Source organism: Ptiloglossa arizonensis, chromosome 12, assembly GCF_051014685.1.
Source record: "Ptiloglossa arizonensis isolate GNS036 chromosome 12, iyPtiAriz1_principal, whole genome shotgun sequence".
Lineage (NCBI taxonomy): Eukaryota > Metazoa > Arthropoda > Insecta > Hymenoptera > Colletidae > Ptiloglossa > Ptiloglossa arizonensis.
In genome coordinates, this window is record NC_135059.1 from 4,944,404 (window position 1) to 4,964,388 (window position 19,985).

Genomic DNA, 19,985 nt, shown 5'->3' on the forward strand with positions numbered 1-19,985 from the left:
TGGACTACGACCCTTTCCTTCGAGTGATGCAACGAAAATGCATCCAAGGGCGGTTCTGTTCGGTATCAAAATCTTATTAACGTTCGATTTACAACTAATACCTCCGTGACCACTTTGACAGACTCGCGGGAGTCTATTAGCCTGGTCCGTGTAGTCGTCAACTTGTGAATAGGACCCATGGCCTGTAAAACCTGAGCGGACAGGGCTGCGTAACGATGAACACGCGCGTATCGCACCCGGAGAACAAAACAGAGGGTGCAATACGTTCGTTTCAAGCTCTCTTGTTCTGTTCGCGCGCGATTCACCGGGACAATCGAACATTTAATCTATTCGTACGTCACTCGGCGCGAATCGTCGCGCCGTAGTTTATTTTTAATTCATAAAACATTGGGATACATGGATCTCGAGAATGTGGAAAATCCGCGAACAGTGAACCGATTTCACGTACTTCATCTTTCCCTCAAGCTCGGGGTCGCGGACTTCTCGAATTTACCGAATCTCGAATCGAATATCGTTCTTTCAACCCCTCCATACGGGAAGCATGCATCCCCCTAATCTCGCGTCGTTCATAATGCACGAACACTTACTTCGAAGTAGAGGCCTGAATAGGAATCTTTTCGAAAGGTTCACCCCTCGATGAAGAGAGAACTTCTGCGCTCGTAACAAGTGGTACATTTAAAATGATGCGAGGAAAATATACTTTCGCAATTTTTAAATGTCTAATGATCGATATAATTATTAATTTGGAAGGAAATGTTATATCTGTATTAACATTTTCTTTGGATAGAAAATTTCCTTGGATTAGATAGTTCCCCTTACTCTAGGCGTCGCGATCTCTACTTTCGAAAATACTGTTAGAGTATTGATAATAGAACGATATTCGTATCAACGTGTAATATTAACTTAAACTTGGAGTATTAACTCGTACAACAGAAAGTAAATGTAATGTCAATTATGAATTCTTCGCTCGATCAACCGAAATATTGTACATACATTGAATTTTATTGCAAGAAGAATCGTCGTTGAACATTAAAAAATTTTCAAGCAGAGCGTGACAGGGAACGGGGTTCAAATGACACCTGGGTCGTGTACTTCCAAAAGGTTTATTTCGAAACATCGTACAAAGTGTAATGCGCGTTTAAACATTTCGAAGGGCGCGTCCACGTGATTCGCGCATTTCGTATAAATATCGATGTGCGACTAATGCCTACGCGTACGGATAAATTCGTTCGAACTGGTATCGAGAAGTGCGTTGAGAATTCAGCTTATGGTATCGTAACAATAAATACTATTCTAGTCGTCGATAGAAATTGTGCGTTTCTTGGCAATCGTCGCTCGATTATTTCCAATCCAGCGACGCATCCACGCGAGAGCGCGAAAACTCCTACGGCCGTTTTCTACGGGCTCCGCGAACGAAGTTATGAATTAAAGATTTCATTAATACCGTCGTCCCTTAGCCTGCGAGACGCATCGGCCGAGCTAAGACGGCGGATATCAATTATCCTCGAATTCTTTGACGCTAGCACGGCCACTTTAATCCTACTCGATTCACCGAGGGACGCTCAAAGGGAGCGTCGTGAATCGCGACGGCAAATTGAAAAGGACGTTCCGACGCGTTGAGATCAAGCGCAGCATTGCGGGGTCACTTACTGAATTATTTACGGAAAAAATACGTTCAACGGTCGACGAAGACGCGGCGACCCTGATCGCGGGCCACTTTTCCGAAGAATTGCTCTTCAACCGTCTTTTCGCGCCTCTCCGTTACCGTGTTGCTCGTTAATAATTTCGTCGCTGGAAATCCGTCGAGCCAAGAGTTCGAAGCGCGTGTAAAGACTCTTCCTAATTCTTTAAACGATTGAATCTTTCTCGTTCGAGTACGGTTCAAAGCGTTTCTCTGTCACGTCGAAACACGAGCATTCGAAACCTCGGTTCACCTCTTCGGGAACGAAATATTTTTCTTTTTTCAAACGAAAACTCCGAACGACGTTTACTCGCGCGTGTAGAAATTTGAGAAATTAATTTTCGAGGAGGCGAGATATGCAATCTTTACGGTAAACTAATTTTGTAAATTTAACTCCACCGTTTGCAATCTGTGGTTAATAAATTTTTATACGCTCGCGTAATATCTTCCTCGCGATAATGGCGCGGTGTTATCCGATCGCGTGTTATTGCGTACACGTAATTATGAATATTCATCGGGAATTTTAGTCGTTCCTTCCGTGTTACGATATTTAAAAATGAATGTACGCGTACGAGCCAACTTTCCCGAAGAGGTTACCGAGCAAATGCGGGGCAAGTGTCATTAATACAGAGTGGTTGGTAAGATTTAGGCACAACACCAGGGCTGAATGCGGTATACAAAAGACGTAAGAAAAGTTTCTCGATTCGCTAGCGTTCCAATAATTCTTCTCTAGAAGCGTAACCATTATCGGTTCTAACGATTGTATTCAATTTCCGACCGATCACTTGAAACGAATATTTAAAAAACCAGCTGAATTACTCGATATTTTTCCAAAGGAAATTGTAAATGTTGTCGATACTTTTATCGAGGTAGAAATCCGGAATTTTAACGAAGAATTTCTGTACTTCGAATATTTCTTACAAAGTATAATGCATTCCTGAGTATTTTTAATCTTTTACCACATTTCCATATAGATATACGGTATCGGTGGAATACCACAGGGAATACTTTGATTTTTCGTTTAACTTCGATCGTTCAAAAAATATTTGCTCTATATTCGAACGTATCGTAAAATGTGATGCAAATAGTGCAGTTGTGTTCGAACATAGACAAAAATTGTACACGAATGTATTGGTTTGTTTAGAATTTCGTGCCACGCAATGTTTTTCGTATTATTTTCCTCGGCAGAAATAAACAAACACCGAAGACAGGAAAGGTCGATCATCGGTTATCATCGATAGTACTAACTATTTGTGTACAATAAAAAGGATTCTAAATTTATTTTACAACGATCGAGTATTGTAACAGCTACGTTCGAGTTGACAGAAACGCCTCGATAAAAGTCGCAAAAATAGATCCGTGTAAAGACATTTATCGAGTGTGGTAGACGATCTTATTCTAGTAATCAACCTTTCTTGTTCACTAGCAACGTCACGACAGCTCACTCGCGTTCAGTAAATACAATGGTGGGAATGATTCCGATACTTTTATCGAGGTAGAAATCCGGAATTTTAACGAAGAATTTCTGTACTTCGAATACTTGTTACAAAGTCTACTCCATTCCTGAGTATTTTTAATCTTTTACCATATATTCATATAGATATACCGTATCGGTGGAATACCACAGGGAATACATCGATTTTTCGTTCAACTTCAATCGTTCAAAAAATATTTGCTCTCTATTCGAACGTATCGTACAATATGATGCAAATGGTACAGTTATATTCAAACATAGACAAAAAATTGTTATCAATTTCGTGTAGACCAATCCTGCGTTCGGTAACCAACGCGAATACATAACCTTCGTTCACTTGACCAACATTTCTTAAAAAAAATATGCGCAAACGATTCATAAAAAAAATATGCGCAAACGATTCTTCGAGCGATACCTCGCAATCTCCGTATCGTTTCCCAAGTGGTAAATTGTCTCTATCTCGAAGAAGAATTCACACGGTACGGAAACCCATGGACGAATAATCCGCGAAGCTGCTCACCGTGAACCGTGAATGTGTCACTGCGAAACGTGAATCTCATCTTTGAGAATCAACTTCGATCCGAAGTTGAAACGATACACCGCGTCCCCATATCCTCGCGGTGTGCCCAGCGACGCGTTGTTGCCCCCTCGTCGATAATTCCTATGTATCTAGCTTACAGTCTAGTCGTCCTTGGTCAAATTTATAGGTACTTCCTCGGGCTCCGTTCGCTCCCCTCCCCGGAATGAGAGAACAGAGGAGCACGCGTGAAATACTGTCGGGGTGTGGCGCTATTGCAGGAAAGTTTGGCTGTTTCGCGCGAGTATTAGAAACCACGAGAACGGAAGTAGAAGCCCGGGCCAGTGGCTGACGTCGCATCCGGAAGAGACGTATCCGGCGTCACGTTGCATGGCTTCCGTACGTTCTCCTGTAACAGAAATAAAACTCTCTCAGTTCCACCTAGATCGGGGTAGGGGGATCTCCAGTCTCGCAACGGGACGAACAATCGTCGATTCGTGAACGCGTATTCGCGATTCAGTGGAACCTGTAGGGTCTCGAAGTAGGGACGGAGGAGGGCCGGGTATCGGCGTTTCCAAAGAGAATAATGAAACCCCGGTCCTCGTAAATCAACGTCTCGCGGGGACTGTCGGATTATAGGTTTTTCTGCGTTACCGGGCACAGTGCCGGCGAAAGGTCTTCATTAATTACCACACTCTTTAGTGCGGTTGGCCACGGACCGGGACGTCTTTTTGTTCGACCGAGGTGGCCAACTCAATTGTTTGCGAGATATCGGAACTTTTTGAAATACCATTGATCCGAGTACCTCCCGAGAGACTCGCTCTGCGAAGTATTCCGTGAATCGGAAGAACTTGATTTTATAATCCACCCAAGGATACAATGTGTCCTCTCTACTGTACGTCGCACGCGTTTGTAAACACTGATATTTTCGACTTGGACGATCTCTCCTCGATTTCTATGTTTCACATCGTAACCTTTCTAATATTCTGCTCTCACTTTTATCTCAGTACACTCGAAACTCGATGCGATACCGTAATTGCGATACGAATGTCGATCGTCCAATTCAGAATTCCGTCTAGCCACACATACCTTAGCACGGATTTGTATTCGAAGCAGACAATTTTTCAAAAATTGTCAAAAATAAAAAACACGAAATTCTTCGAGTGATACATTTTCCGATTCGATGGGTGTTTTCGGAACAATAGTAAAGAGATTATTTTATCGAGCGAATGTATTTAATTATTCGTAAATACGAACAAAATCGATGTTGTTTCAAAATGGAAGGAAAGTATATTTTCATCGGTATTTAAAATTGTTCAAGACGGTGGAATTATTTGAAATTCCTCTTAGCTCGAGTAAATTACTACCTTCTCACGCCTGGAGGTAAAATTTCGATTCTGATTCTGTTTCCTTGTGACCTTGAGCGGTCAATAGTCTCGGTCGCGACCGTAGCTACTCAAACGGTCGAGCATTGTTCGATCGAGTCGTTTGCGTCAAGGAAGATTCACGTGCTCTCTGATAATGAAATTCGTTCGTCAGCCAAGCCGTGAGACGCGGGAACGAAAAGCAAGAACCGTCTGGTTCGCGGCAGGAAATATTGAATTTCGAACGAGGGAGATTCGCAGTCGTGGAACTCGAAGACGTCTCGGTCGCTGTAATACGCGATAAAGATGTTGCACGTTCCCTCGTAAATGTAAAGAACGTGCTGCGAGCAGATGGCGACGGACACGTGTAACCGTGCTCGGCTGCGCTTACAAGAAGTCGCTCGAGGCTGCCAAAATCTATTTCATAAGACGTCGAGCCGCGTGCGTAGACGATTCCCGCGGTTTAACACGAGCGTGATATTAAATCGCTCGGAAGATGCTCGCGGCGTGACTTCGATGTTCAAAAACGACACCGAATCGGTCGCGAACGGATGAAATTACTCCGAAAACGCGTTAACGGGTTCACCGCGCTACGAACCGTGTACACTGGGTGGACAAAAGAAAGTTAACGCACGTGAAATGCACTCTAATTCCATTGACACAGCGTTGTGCCATTATTTGCATTTAATACGAATCCTACCTTTCTTGGAACAGAATTGGCCAAATTTTGAACGGTTTTCAGTGGAATATTATGGATGTTGATTTTAGAATCGCTTCGAAGATGTCGGCGGAGAGAGACTGGTCTCCGAAGCTGGTCAGTGGTTCGAGAATGTTTAAATCGAATGACTGCGCTGACCAAATGCGTCCAAGTTCATCTCGGTACTCCTCGAACGAAGATTCGATCGAAACTTCCGTGAACGTGGGTATGGGTGCATTATCGTCTTGAAAAATAAAATTGTTGTTGGGGAACAATATACGAATCGTAGAATCTGATCATCTGGAACAGTGTTTCTCGAATTTCGTTTTTCAATGGGATTTTGAAGAACATTTCTATCAGGGTGGAATTGAATTATCATTTTGACAAATTTGTATTCGATTCGAAACTATGGAAAATAGTTTGAGTCGTTTCGATCTTGCAAGCTTTTTAGTATCAGTTTCTTCTTTTAGTATTCTTATTACATTTCTCCTGTATTATTGATACTCCGAAACATTTCTTCCGCAATATTGTTCTTCGTATTACTTCATCCTAAATCCCGTACATCACGTTCTAAGAAAAGTATCTCCACAATTTCTCCACTATATTCGCCAAATTTCGGTGTTCTCAGTTCTCCCCGGATTTTAAGTACAGCACGATGTTCCGTCGATCCGTATCGTGAAATATAAAAATCCATCGCAGCAAGTGCGTTAACGAGACACGAGATAATGCATTTGGATGTAACAAACGGCTCGTGTGTTTCATCGAACGTATCAATGGTTAATTGGGGACGCGTGGAATTCCATGTAGCGGAAAAAATTCCAACAGGGATTTCGATTCTCCGAGAATCGACGTAAAGGCTAACGGAGTACGGATAGGATTTCCAGGATTTTCGCTTTTACGCGAGCTGTCGATGCCCGTATACCGAGAGTGGTTAAAGTCGTTAACGACGTGGAAGCCCCCTGGCGAAACTATTGGCTGTTTGCCCCTTACAACGGGGGGGGGAAACGTGCTCTTCTTGGCGGCACTTTACGGCCATCGGCACGCCAAGTCTCGACTTTCCAGAAGAACCTGCCGACAGGTACTGTATTTTCTCAAATTACTTTCTTAACGATTTCCTCTCTGATTAGACGGCCCTGATTCCCCAATGGCGAAAATACGAGCAACTCGAGGGAAAGAAACCGCCCTGTACGTCGGGTCATTGGTGCATTACGAACTGGCGAATACCTTCGTTCTTCGTTTCGGCTTCTTTTTCCTAATTCCTCTGTAACAGGTACTCGGGCCGTGTCCCCGATTCCACGAACCGTTTCCAGCGAAAATTTCCAACAGTCCCCCGGTCGATAATTATACTTCCATATTCTCGAACGATTAAGCGTTCAACTTTGCCACGCCGGTGCTACTTTTCAAACTTTAAATTGAAGCGCGTCTCGTCGATGGCGCAATTACGAATCGCGTCGTTTAATTAAACGTAATCGAACGAACGTCGTGCAAGGATTACTCGACGAACCGAGAAAAACGACGCTCGAAACTTCCGGATCGTTTCCCTTCCTGTAAATACAATTAAACGCACGATTCGACGTTTCAATCGCGCGAACATTGTGACATCGTTGTTACTACTCGTCCAATTGTACGATTAACGATTGAAAAATTAGGATCAAATTCCAACAACATCGATATCACAGATGTACGGGAAATTATCGTCCCCCCCTCGATTACGTTTAATCGTATTCGCGAACGTTGTTGCAGAGATACGCGATCCATTGCGTTTGGTATAATAAGGTTATTATACAACATCAGCTTTAATTTCTAGAATTCAAATGGCCACATTAGAGCGCGCACATAGGTGGTAGCGAAATTGAAACGCGTAACCGGTTGTATGCGCGAAAAACGTTATTAATCGTACGAAACGTTCAATGGAGAAAAAAGCTTTTCAGGTACACGAGTTTGTGGTCACTCACACATCTATAACAAAATGCTTTTGATGTACGCAATTGACTATCGAATCCTTTACACGCAATATTCCAATGCTATAGCGGAGCTTCTATAGCTTTCGCAGGAAAAATTAAAAAAAAAATAAATATCGATACATCGAATTCCTTCTTCTTTTCAAGATCTTGCTCCTTTTCAATCCATAGCAGATTTTAACGATCTCGAAGAATCAAACGCTGCAAAATATAAGAAATCTCTCTCGAAGAATTACCGAAATATAAAATTTCAAAGTTTCTAATCTTCATCAATGTAACATTCGATCTTTGTCGTTCTTTCATGGTCTTGCTTCTTTCAACCAATATCGAAAGACACTCGATAGACTCCCCCTTCGTCGCGCTGTACCATCACCAACACTTCTCTCCCCACCACGCTCACACCACGCTGTCGCAGATTTTCTTCTAAATGGTCAAGCTATACACAGACTTCTCAACTACAGCGTAAAAATGCAAACATACGGGTAGAAATGGTAACCTCGATTGTCTAGGAAGTTCGCCGCGCGCATACCACCGACACTGTCGAGTATAGCTACCGTTGGACAATCCTACTGGAAACCGCTGACCTAGGTGGCCGGTCTGAGCACACGCGAAGAGCACACGTGAAATTCTCATCGTTAATACGGACGAGAAGCGACCGTAGAGACGAAACACGGCCGATGTAAATCTTTGCCAACGCGATTTGGTTCACGGTCGATGTAACGTCCGTGGTATCGGGGCCTATCGGTTGCGGTTTACAGAATTTCCTCGGAATTCGAGGAGTCTGTTCCTACTTGGCGTCTCATGGTCGGAAGATCACGATGGATTCCAGACGTCAGCGCGCGATCCGCTCTCGTCCTTTGTCCAGGATGGGTATCAAGGGTGGTTAATTGGCTGCCGGGATAGGGCACGCTTAATTGAGCGTTTAATTAGAGTGGCAGGGCATCGACGGATTTTCGGTCAGCGTTGCTTGGCATTAATCGGCGATCTCCGTGCTGGAGCTTCGAATTATTCATCAATGACATCGACCGAGGAAGCGGAAGAAGCTTTGAAAATTGAAACTATCCGGGGATTTAATTGATCGCGCGACAAGTTTCGTCCTTCGATAAGAAATGGAGATATTTGGTTCGTCGTTTTATTTTTCGAGAGACGGTATCACTGTTCAACGAACATGTGTGAAGGTTTCGTGTATATCTGTCCATTCATTGGTATATTTACAGTTGTTCGAAGTTGAAATGTCATAGTATTTTTTTACAATGGAAAATTAGACAAAATCAGCGAAGACTGTGGCAATCGACAGAAGTAATTTTACTCGATCGAACGGTGGAACAGCTAACGTTCTCATTAAAGTAACGTAATCGTTGCTTTTGGGATTTAACGCAAAATACTTCGTCAAGAACGAGGTGAATTTAATTTCGCGCGCGGAATGACAATAATTAATAGTCGGGTCGAGTACTTCGAATCGAGATCAAGTTTTTGCTAGACGACACTTCCAAAAATTGAAGTGCAAATTCTTGCATTAAACGTTAACCGACCATTATAAAATTGGTCTTGACGTTGACCGAATCGTTGACGGTAAAAGAATATTCGATGTCGTTTTAAAAATACCTCGATATTCCTCGAAAATTCCGTCGTTCGTTAAATAAAAGCAACGAACTTTTCCCAAGCGATCGTTTTAAATGTCCGAACCCGTATCGTTGGTATCGATGATTCACGAATTGATAATATTTCATTGGAATTTCTATTACGTTTCCAAATGAAATCCTCGTGTGAAGTTCCACCTGGCTCTCGAAGTAAGAGGACCAGACATTCCCGTAATAAGTCTCAACATTATTTTCCGTCCAACGAGTTCTCGGTGCTCCAATACGTTGCCGTTCCGGCCAAGAGATTCATGGCTGCCTTCGAGATTTTTACAAATGTACAGAGTGTCCTGCAAGAAACGATCCTCCCATATATATATATATATATTTTTTTTTTTCGACAATTTAGAAAAGACTCTCAAGGGAGTGATCCAAGAGTCAGTGGTGAAGTGCGGTGAAGTCAGTGGTGAGGACGAAATCGGGCAAAGATGAATTCGCATAATTATAGGGTATTATAGAATACTCTTTAAAAGGATCAAAGTTGAAATCTCATAGTATTTCTTTACAATGGAAAATTAGACAAAACTTATTGAACAACCGTAGTTTCGATCGAAGAACCAGCGAAGACTGTCGCAATAAACAGAAGTAATTTTACTTGATCAGACGGTGGAACAGTTAACGTCCTCGTTACTTTAAAAGTAACGCTACAGAAAGATGACAATTAACATTTAATATTTCGAGAATCATTCCATCCGATAGGCTGACATTTTGCAGCGGTTAGTTATTCGAGATGACTAACGTATTTCGTATATTAACGAAAAACAAATAATATTATAGAATTGAGATTGAAAATATCGATAAGGATCTATTCTAAGATACCTTCGTATTTTTATTATCAAAATTCGTCACTTTGTCGAATTCTCTGATCGAATGCTGAATATTCTTCTGGTTCTTAACGTTCTCGTTAAAGGAACGTAATCGTTGCTTTTGAGATTTCACGCAAAATACTTCGTCAAAAACGAGGAGAATTTAACTTCGTACGCGGAATGACAATAATTAATAGTCGGGTCGAGTGCTTCGAATCGAGATCAAGTTTTTGCCAGACGACACTTCCTAGAAACAAAGCCTATTCTCGGATACTTTAAACGCCTCTGTCCTAACCTTGCCACGAGGTTACATCCGCTTCGAAGTCATGTTACTTTCGCAAGCAACGGTTTTTCCTGTTGTTTAATCCAGCGATGATATTAAGGTGGGCCGTTTCCAGCGGAACACCCTGTATATGCACTCACCGAGCGGGACACGGCGGCAAGTTCGTAGGTAGCTTAACACCTAACGACTCCCCGAGCTGCCGTTTATACGGCTCCAAATTTCATTTCTTCCTCTCTCTCTTTTTCTCTTCGTTCCCCTTTCTACCACTTTGCCGCGTTTAAACTCGGCTTCCCGCGATATTATTAAATTTCAGACTCGAAATATCTGCGCGAATCGCAGTCGGAGAATTCATTTTCTTCCCGTTCCCCTTTTGTCTTCGTGTTATTAAAAAATTCACGGGACAGATCGCGCGGGCTGAACGCGAAGAAATTTCTCCGACGGTGCAGTATAGTTTCTTTTTTTTTTTTTCGATTTATCGGGATTCGTGTAACCAAAAATTTCCAAAACGACTCGCAGGTACGATTCAATAGACTGGAACACTTTAAGTTGGTGAAATTAGAAATTAAATCCCGAATCGTCTTTGAATTTCTCATCGAGAGGATAGTTGAACAATTCGGTACTCGAGCATTTTCCTTTAATTTCTATACAGTTTGTAGGACTCATAATTACAAGTCTCGTATAAAAATATTCACTTCGTTGTAAAGCAATGAATCTCTTCCCCGAAATTCCTTCTTCGAGTCTTCAAATAGATACTAAACATAGAGAGACGAGTCAGAACGATACGGAAGATGGTCAAACTGTTTAAAGCTTCGGTCTTTAACGGCAGTTTGCGAAACTGCAGTGGTACGAACTGAAACGTTCTTCCCCAGTAAAACCAATTATTCGTCACCGACTTACGCAGTAGCGTGGCCCTCTTTTCGTTGAAATTCGCTGATAACATTCTCTCGCGATTTGACGAATTTCTGGCCTTTGGAAATTTTGATACGTTAAGAATCCTAAGTGAGTGGTTCACCTATTCGCCGTCGTTCCATCGACTCCCTTTTCGACGAAGCGGCTCCATGGTTGAGCACCATAGTTTCATCCTCTGGTTACAATGGATCGCATCACCGCATCTGCATTATTCTCGCAAAGCTTTAGAAATGACCGCGCATATACGACGTTGACGCTGAACTGGCTGACAGAAGCCTCGAAACTCATCTCGTCCTCGAATGATCACGAAGAATCCAGTGAACAGTCGAGAGGGATCGAGTCCCCGTACCCAAGAAGAAAAGGAGTCTGAAACAACAGGATGGGGAACAGAGTGGCTCGTTGGAAAGACCGAGGCCTTGAGTTCGAGACCCACCGACCGTATCTTTCTTTTTTTCTCGACTGTTACAAATGTGTCTGGAAGCTTGCATACACTGCTGATAATTCTTTTACTCGTAAACGACGATCACTTGGCACAGTTTCTACGATCGGATTCGTCTTGTCGGTTATCAAAATTTCTATCGACGTTGATCTATTCCGTATGAAATCAAATAAATTTAAAGAATATCTCGAACGTCGATTATCGATATACGAATCTCGGATAGAAAACAAGTTTCGTTCGTTGGTTTCGTTTTCGTAGCTATTGGTGGCTGTTGAATTCGTGGAAACACGAACCACGCGGTGCTGGCTTCCTCGAATTCTAGCAACAAATTTCTTTCATTTCTTTCAGATTCGGATAACAACCATTTTGTTGTATCTAACGCGAACGATGAACCGAGAGAAGAACTTTGTTTCGTTCTTTCGCTTCGTTCCGCGATTAAAAATACATTGAACTCGTGACCGGTTTACGAAGGAACCGAATATTTCAGTCTTTGTGTATTTCATCCACTCGCAGAGATACTCTTGCAACACGATCTGTTTGCTTTTATACTACGAGTGCAACGTACGGACACGCGACTTCTGGCCCGTACGAGTACTGACTGAACTCAATAGAAGAATTTCACTCACCCCTACGAATCAAGCGGCAAAAAGATTAAACTCTTCGAGGCGTAGGAGTTAACGAATGCGTAAAATTATAGAAAATAACCGAAATTAAAAAATAGATCGATCGGATATTTAACCCGTCGTTGGTACCATCGAGTCGCCAATGTTGCGTTTCTATTCGTTTTGTATTCTTCTACATAATTATCAATGTAATTAGTGTTTTCTGAGAAATCCATCGTTTCACACATAGTCTCGTTCTAATAATATATAAATTTTCCGCCATTACAACTATTATAATGCATACGATTGAATGCTCCCGAAGTCCTCTTATTCAATTAGGAACTTTAAAAATACGACTTCCATACATACCGGTTATTTTTAAAAAGAACTTGGATCGTGTACTCCAAACGGAAGAATGCTTTGGAGTTAACGATAACACCGTTCAATTCGCGTCGTTATTTTAATCTTTCACGGTAGGTTGAAAAATACTCTGTGAATCGAAAATTATTTTTCAACTCACTGTGTTCCAAAAGAGTCAATACCGAAACTTGTAAGAGTAGCTAGCCGGTGTAAAGCGGTGGCACGCACACGCACACGCAGACGCAGGAACGGAATCGGTCGCGTCGCGCGTAGTTTTTCTGTGTTCCCGTTGGAATGGAATACCGTCCGGTCGGAAGCATTCGACGAGGTTCGAGGATCGATCGGTGTAATGACTCTCGAAGCACGGCCGGGCTGCGACGAAGTAGCGCTCCAGAAACTAGAGGAACTGGAGTGCCACTCGCGCAACTTTCGGAGCTTGTAGATCGTTCACGAATCCGAGTCGTTGGTAACGCAAACACTTCCCCCGGCGACAACAGAGACCGTCTTCGGGCATGGACGCGGCGTTCCGTTGGAACAAAAGTTCGACCGACGACCGGGACTGGACGAATATATCCCTTCGATATCGCGAAACCGACGATAATTGCGAAAAGATACCACCGTGGTGCGCGAACATCGATCGAACGTTATCGTCGTCCCTTTCGTAATCATCGAGCGAAAAGAACCACGATTGATAAACGGTACGTCGTGTAACGGGACGACGACGACCAACCGAATCGTTCGAATTCACGATCGGGGAAAAACAATGAGAATATCGCGAATCGATTAACGGTCGATAATGGTCGCGGCGGTAATTCACAGGAAATAAAGCTTTCGTCGATCCGGTGGATCGTTCAAACGCCACGAATGGCTTCGAGTGGGCGCTAATAACTTTCCTTAATCGTTGCGTTATATATTTTAATTCGTAGCGTCTGATAGCACCGGGGCTGATCTACAGTTCTTTGGTAAGCTCGGTAGGCTGGCTTACCCGGACCACTTATGGCTGATTTATACGATCCATTACCGCTACCACCACTGATCCGGCAAGGCCGCCCGCCAACCTCGGTGAAACTGGATCAGCGACGGTCGCTCTTAAGGCTGATTCGCGAGGCCCCGTCGGCCATTGGCCTAAACTGTTCTCGGCTTAGAGCCTTATTAAGGCCAACAATTGGATCCCCTCCGTCCCTTGATGTCGATATCGATAACGAGTCACGAGTCATTTTTCAACTTTGCGAACAGTTTCGCGCCCATCTGCGCAACTTCGGTTCGGGAAATCATAAATTTCTCTGGAAAATGGAAAGGAGAATAGGAACGAAAATATAACTTATAACGTACGTGTATAATATTGTTCGACGAAACAAGTGCGTATTTGCGATTTTACAAGCAAAACATGCGCAGTAAGAATTGGATTAACCCTGTTGCGTTCTTTCGATCTTCGTACTATATTATTTCTTTTGAATCGAATTTTATACATTCGGGTACAAACATTTCATCGTAAAACTTCGATTTTTGAATCTATAATGCGCAAAAGGTTATTTAAAACAAGAACGTTCTTCGATGAACAAAAATGAACACTTGTAAGGGAAGAGAGCCCGAAGTTTCGAGCATAGCCAACGAACGAGAAATTTCGAAAATGACGCAGAATTCGTAAACCCATCTAGGATACACCGGTTCGAGACACTCGGTTTCAGCGGTGTTCGGTACATCGAGTTCAAGCTCGCGAGTAAAACCCTTTCCCACGGAACGTATCCGGGGCGTATCGTTAAAGCGCGAGCACCGCTTTAACCGTAGTTTCCGCGCTATTACGGCCGGCGACTTAGGCGCCCTCCCCTCCGAGTCGTTAGCCAAATTTTTCCCCCGGCAAACTGCGAAACTCGTAATCCCGAAAGCAAAGGCGCTAAAAGCTCGTCGGTGCGCCACGCCGAGCCCGGTCGCGCGATCCTTAATAGCGCGCGCGCTGAATACGGGCCAAATATTAAAATCTCCGGCACCGAAACAAACATCAAAGACGCGGGAGGGTTCGGTGTCGTCTAAAACAGATTCCGAAAGATTACCTCGAGAAATTCCGGAATTCGGGAGCCGGGTGGGTCCTTGAAAAATTCAAAGCGAGTGCCCTCGAGGGCAGCGGGTAAGAAAAGACGGGAAAAAAGTTAAAGAGAGAAAGGGCTGAGATCCGGGGGACTAGGGAGACGGAGAGACGGAGAGACAGAGAGACAGAGACGCGGAAATATCGATGAAAAAGACGGGGTACGCCACCGTGACACGGGACAGTCTGAAGGTGGTGGTGGAGAAGAGAGAGAGAGACGCGGAAATATCGATGAAAAAGACGGGGTACGCCACCGTGACACGGGACAGTCTCAAACTGGTGGTGAAGGAGAGAGAGAGAGGGTGGAAGAGTGGAGAAAAAAAACGAGCCTTGGACGAAAGGCTCGAGTGGCCTTCGAGGTACGAGGATATCGAAGATAGGACTCGAGACGAGACGCGCGAAAGACTTCTCGTTGATGTGCAATTAGGAAAATTGAATTCCGGGTGTAATTAACTTTCTTAATTAATAGAATCGCGGAATTGTATCTTTAATCTGGTCGCGTTTCTGGAAGTGGTTCTGGCAGCCTCTGTCGCGAGAAGGAGAGGAGGCTACCTTCCGGGTGCTCGTTCGGTGGAACGAGGAGGAGAGGACGCTAGGTGGCGCATCGCGAAAGATGAAACCTCGCAGGGGGAGGTTCCGGGACGGAGGGAGGTGCTCGAACGGGATAAGGGGTCGGCGGTATAAGACAGGATTGTTGCAGGAGACGGTGGCGACGACTGTGAGAACGAAGGGGATGGAGTTAGGGAGGATGGGAAGTCGCTGTTAAGTTTTGATATATGCGCGACGTTATTTACGATCGCATAAGAATTAGCTCAGACAGCATGCCTGCCTGCCTGTCCGCTCTGGCTGCCGGGGCGCAAAAAGCCGACTTTGCGCCCGCGGACTGCTACTGTACTCGACCAGTTTTTCACCCGTTTCCGCTTCCTCCAAAAGTCGTTAAATCTCGCGCCCGTATTCGACGAATCGGCCAAATGACGCTTCTTGCCGCGAATTGTATCGATGGGAGTTCAGGCGACGCTAATTCCCCAGCTACGATCCCCCTGCTCTTCGTGTACCCCAATTCCTAATGGAACCGGCATCTCCGTTCCATTCGCGAAACAGGACGCGACAGTTGGTGCGTTCTAATGCCGCGAATCTATAGGAGTGTACGGTTGTCTGCGACGTGTTCGTCAATGTGACAATTCATTTCTTAAAACACGGATCATCGAAACAGGAAGAACCGGGTCTCTTTCAGAAACGGTACGTTAACAACGCCGCAATTTAAATCTGGAGATTCGTAAACCGATCGATAGAACCGAGTCGGAACGATACGAATTAGCCGCTCGTAGGCCATTCGCGAACGATTACCCCCACTATTTCGTTTCCCTACCCTCGTTTGAACCGAACTCGTTACTTTATCGGTCGTCACCCGTTGTAAATCTACGAACGCCTCCCTTTTTCTGGTTCCGTTCAGGTTTTCTATCGCGGAGAATTAGAAAGATGTCACCAGCTAGAAATATTAATTACGCTTCGAAAACCAAAAATTCCTCGACGCTGTCCATATTTTTCTTACAGATGACGTTACGCTCGTCTTTAATCTGAGCGACGTTTTTCCAACCCCTCGTAACAGGTAAACCAATGGTAAATACGAGGAAAGTTACAACAGTTCTTTAAAATGAAAATATGAAAAAATAATGTACGGAGAAAGTATATAACGTATGCTAGTTTGTATCTGTGGAAATTATACTTAACGTTGAAGAGATCGCGACGAATGTACTCGTACTTCGTTTACGATACCGATACGAATACTTGAGCGACAGGTGTAATGTAATAAGAAGAACGAAGTGAAGGTATTTAAAACTGAAGAAGATTTTTCAAAATTTTCGAAACTCGAGAAATAAATACAGTCGAATCGTTCGTTATTTACTTGAGACGAAGATACATGTTGTTAGATGTTTGAAAATTGACTTAAAATTCTAAGCGAATATCGTATTCTCGAATTTCGCGCGCAGCTTGTACGTTGCAAGATCGCTCCCAATCGAAGTTTCTTGCGGTAACAGTCTCACGGTACACCAAATCGACAATTTCGCGAATAAACAGTTCCACGGTGTGAAAATTGTTCTTCTCGAGGATCGATTCCCTCGGAAGATATCGTTTAGTCGCGAAATCGCGCGATCGTCGCGTTCGTTTCGGTGGGTAACTCGTTTGCTCCGGGGAAATTGTCAACGAATCGTATCAGCCGCGTGAAAAATTAACACGGAACGCTTTTAAGGGCCGAGCGCTCGTTGGAAAGCCACGGAAAGTCATTTTTCTCCGCGTCCTTTAGGGGCATCCGCGATTAATTAATCACGCTACGTCGATTTTGTTCAACCGGTGGGATCGATTAATAAAACCGACCGTTACCGTTCGTTATTTAAGACGATCGATTCACCGACCCCCTACCACCCCTCTCCGCGAACCAAACGCGCTAGACGGTTTTACCTTGCGCGCGATTGCGCCGAGCGGACGAGCACCGGGGCAATTTTGTCGTCGATGTTTACAGAACGCGCGACGCGTGTAGCTCGGTGTATGCGCATAAAAATCGCCACGACAGGCGCCTTTAATCCCATCCCAACGATGGAAACGCCACGGTCGCGATAAAATGCGTAAATTCGCGATCTGCAGAACGGCGGGACGCGTCGCCAAAGTTCTGATTTATCGTTTCGGTAAACGCTCTCGAGCGTACGTACGTAACTGCCCTGGTCTCCGACGCCCGGAAAATAGTGGAAGAACGAATCTATACACTTTTTTCTCTTACGTTTCCAAGCTTCTCGATCGTATTTATACTTTTCAATTACGAGAGTCGTTCGTTGCAGTTCAAACAGCAACGATAAACAGAACGGAAGACATTGGCTGGCAAACGGAGGAAAAGGAACATTAATTAACCGGGAAATACTACATCGGGGATAAAACGTTGCCCGGAACGCTAATTCCGCTTGATCGTTAATGTCCGTGATTACAAACCCATAATTAACATGCATACGTTGGTCGCTAGGAGAATTATACACGATTCAACCCCTTTGTGAAAATTTCCGAGTCGAGAAATTACCAGTCATCGATATTCTCGACAAAATCTGTCTAAACGTTTCCAAACGAGTTAAATCTCTTCCTAATTGTTCGAGTTTAGATTATTTATTTTTAGATTCGAACGAACGAATCCCGTTTACTTGGCACGTGATTCTCGCTCGCCACTGTTTCTTCATCGCATTGCAGTTGCATCGCTCGCGTATAAGTGCACTTCGAGCGCGACCTACGACGAATCCAGCAGCAGGATCGAGGCGAAGGTTATTATTTCTTCTTTCGTTGTTTCTTTTCGAGTTTCTCAATTTTCAGCTCCCGCAGATTCGACGATGGATCGAATTCACTGACCAGTCGATCGATAGACCAGTCGAGGTATCGCTGGTCCAGCGTTCGATAATCGAAAGCTCTGGTCACGAGAGTGGCACACTTCTCAGGTGGCTGTACCATAATCGCGCGATTCCATCGGACAGAGTACCGACTACGTTCGGTCGTTGTTAATAATTCCTTGCCGGTCCGCTACCGTTCGATGTTCACAATTTATTCGGCCCCGCGATTGGTACGGTGTTTCATCGAGACGCACAGTTTACACGGTATTTACGGGAATATTTACGAGAACATTTGCGCCGGTGTAAGCTCGTAAAAATCATCTCGACGTCGAATCGCCGTGACGGTCGCGTTTAATTCCGGTCGAGCGGTAATTCTTTTGGTAACCGGCCACCGGACCGGGCCCCATAAACATGCGTAAATTCGCAATTTGGAAAACCGTGTGGCGAATTGCCGAAACTCTGATTTATCAGCGCGATCGATATCCCAGCAAAATGTTGCACGCTCGATGTAACGAACGACGTTTGTCTACCGTTTCATCATACAACGGATCGAGTTACCCAAAATTCTGGGGCTTCGAAGTGGAAAATGGTTAGTTATTTTGCACGGGTGTTTTTTTTTTTTTTTCAACGCCATTCGTCGTTGCACCCGATTCAACGTTCGTCGATTCTTGCATTCGAGCCACGCGGATCAATGAATCGAGAAACATTTGCTCGATTTATCGTCGTTAATTCTTCGAATTGTCGGAAAACGTAGAGATAGATACTGTATTTTTTATTTATCGACGAAGGTGCGCGAGCATCGTGAAATTCTAGAAACGACAACGACGCTGTTGGAAGAGACACTTGGATCGACGTTTGTCTGAGATTTTTTCTTAATCCGTATCTAATTTAAGACGAGCGTTCTATAACATTCTCTCTTCCGTTCGATAAGTTATAAATCGTCTCTACATCGTACCTATGTTCTAGGAGATTGTAAAAGACCTTTCGAACGATCCGTAAAGGCAATATTCGTCGTTCGACCGTTATCTCCCGTGTTATCGAGAACGATGAATAATCACGAGACACGTTAGAACCTAGTAGACTGATTTTTACGCTGAATTGTACCGAAGAGAACTCGATTACGGATAGAAGCGTTAAATTAACAAAGCAAACAATAATGCGACACAGCTTAAGAAGTAACTCCGTAACGAATGTTTCATAGTTTGCTTATGCCCGCCGTTTTCTGTCGTTTCGTTCCGTTCTCGCTCGAAAAAGCTCTCGTCCGGATTACGAATTTTCCTTCTTGGTTAGGACTCTTGGAGCGAAACGACGGTAAACACGGAGTCTCTTGTTTGGAAGTACTTTCATCGTAAAATACTTGAGACGTCTCGGTCACCACCGCGATCGATGAACCCACCCCGGAGCGGTCCGAAGGGCCGGGAGGCATCGGTGCGGCCCGGAGTCCGCAATTGTATCGGAACGCGTGTAAAAAAATCGGGAGAGAACGGTGCTCGAGTGCGACGCCTTTAAACCGCGTAAATTCGCAATCTGTGAAACTACGAAACGAGTCGGCGAAGTTCTGATTTATCACGCGTCCCGCCGCAGGTACGCGGGACAAGAGAAAAGGAACAGAAGAGTGTAGCAAGCGAGGAGAGCGTACCGGTGCACGCGTGTGTAGGTACGTGCATACGAAGAGGGCGTCGATGGGCGTCGGTGGGCGTCGGTGGGCGTCGTCGTCGTCGTCGTCGTCGTCGGTCGGGTAGGAAAAATGCGACGTCGCGCGGGCCGCCGCTTCCTCGCAATAACTTCCGAAGGAAAATTCACGATA

General features: G+C 44.3%; 1 protein-coding gene across 2 annotated transcripts in view; it reads right to left on the minus strand.

Annotated features, from left to right (window-relative positions):
• Positions 1 to 1,093: 1,093 nt before the first annotated feature.
• The window catches only part of LOC143153301 (zwei Ig domain protein zig-8), a 198,731-nt gene continuing 179,839 nt past the window's right edge, over positions 1,094 to 19,985 (minus strand). For both annotated transcript variants that reach the window (XM_076324331.1, XM_076324330.1), the window contains exon 8: positions 1,094 to 4,081. In XM_076324331.1, the coding sequence (XP_076180446.1) occupies positions 3,945 to 4,081 (137 nt within the window). In that variant the 3' untranslated portion in view covers positions 1,094 to 3,944. The remainder of the gene's footprint in view (positions 4,082 to 19,985) is intronic.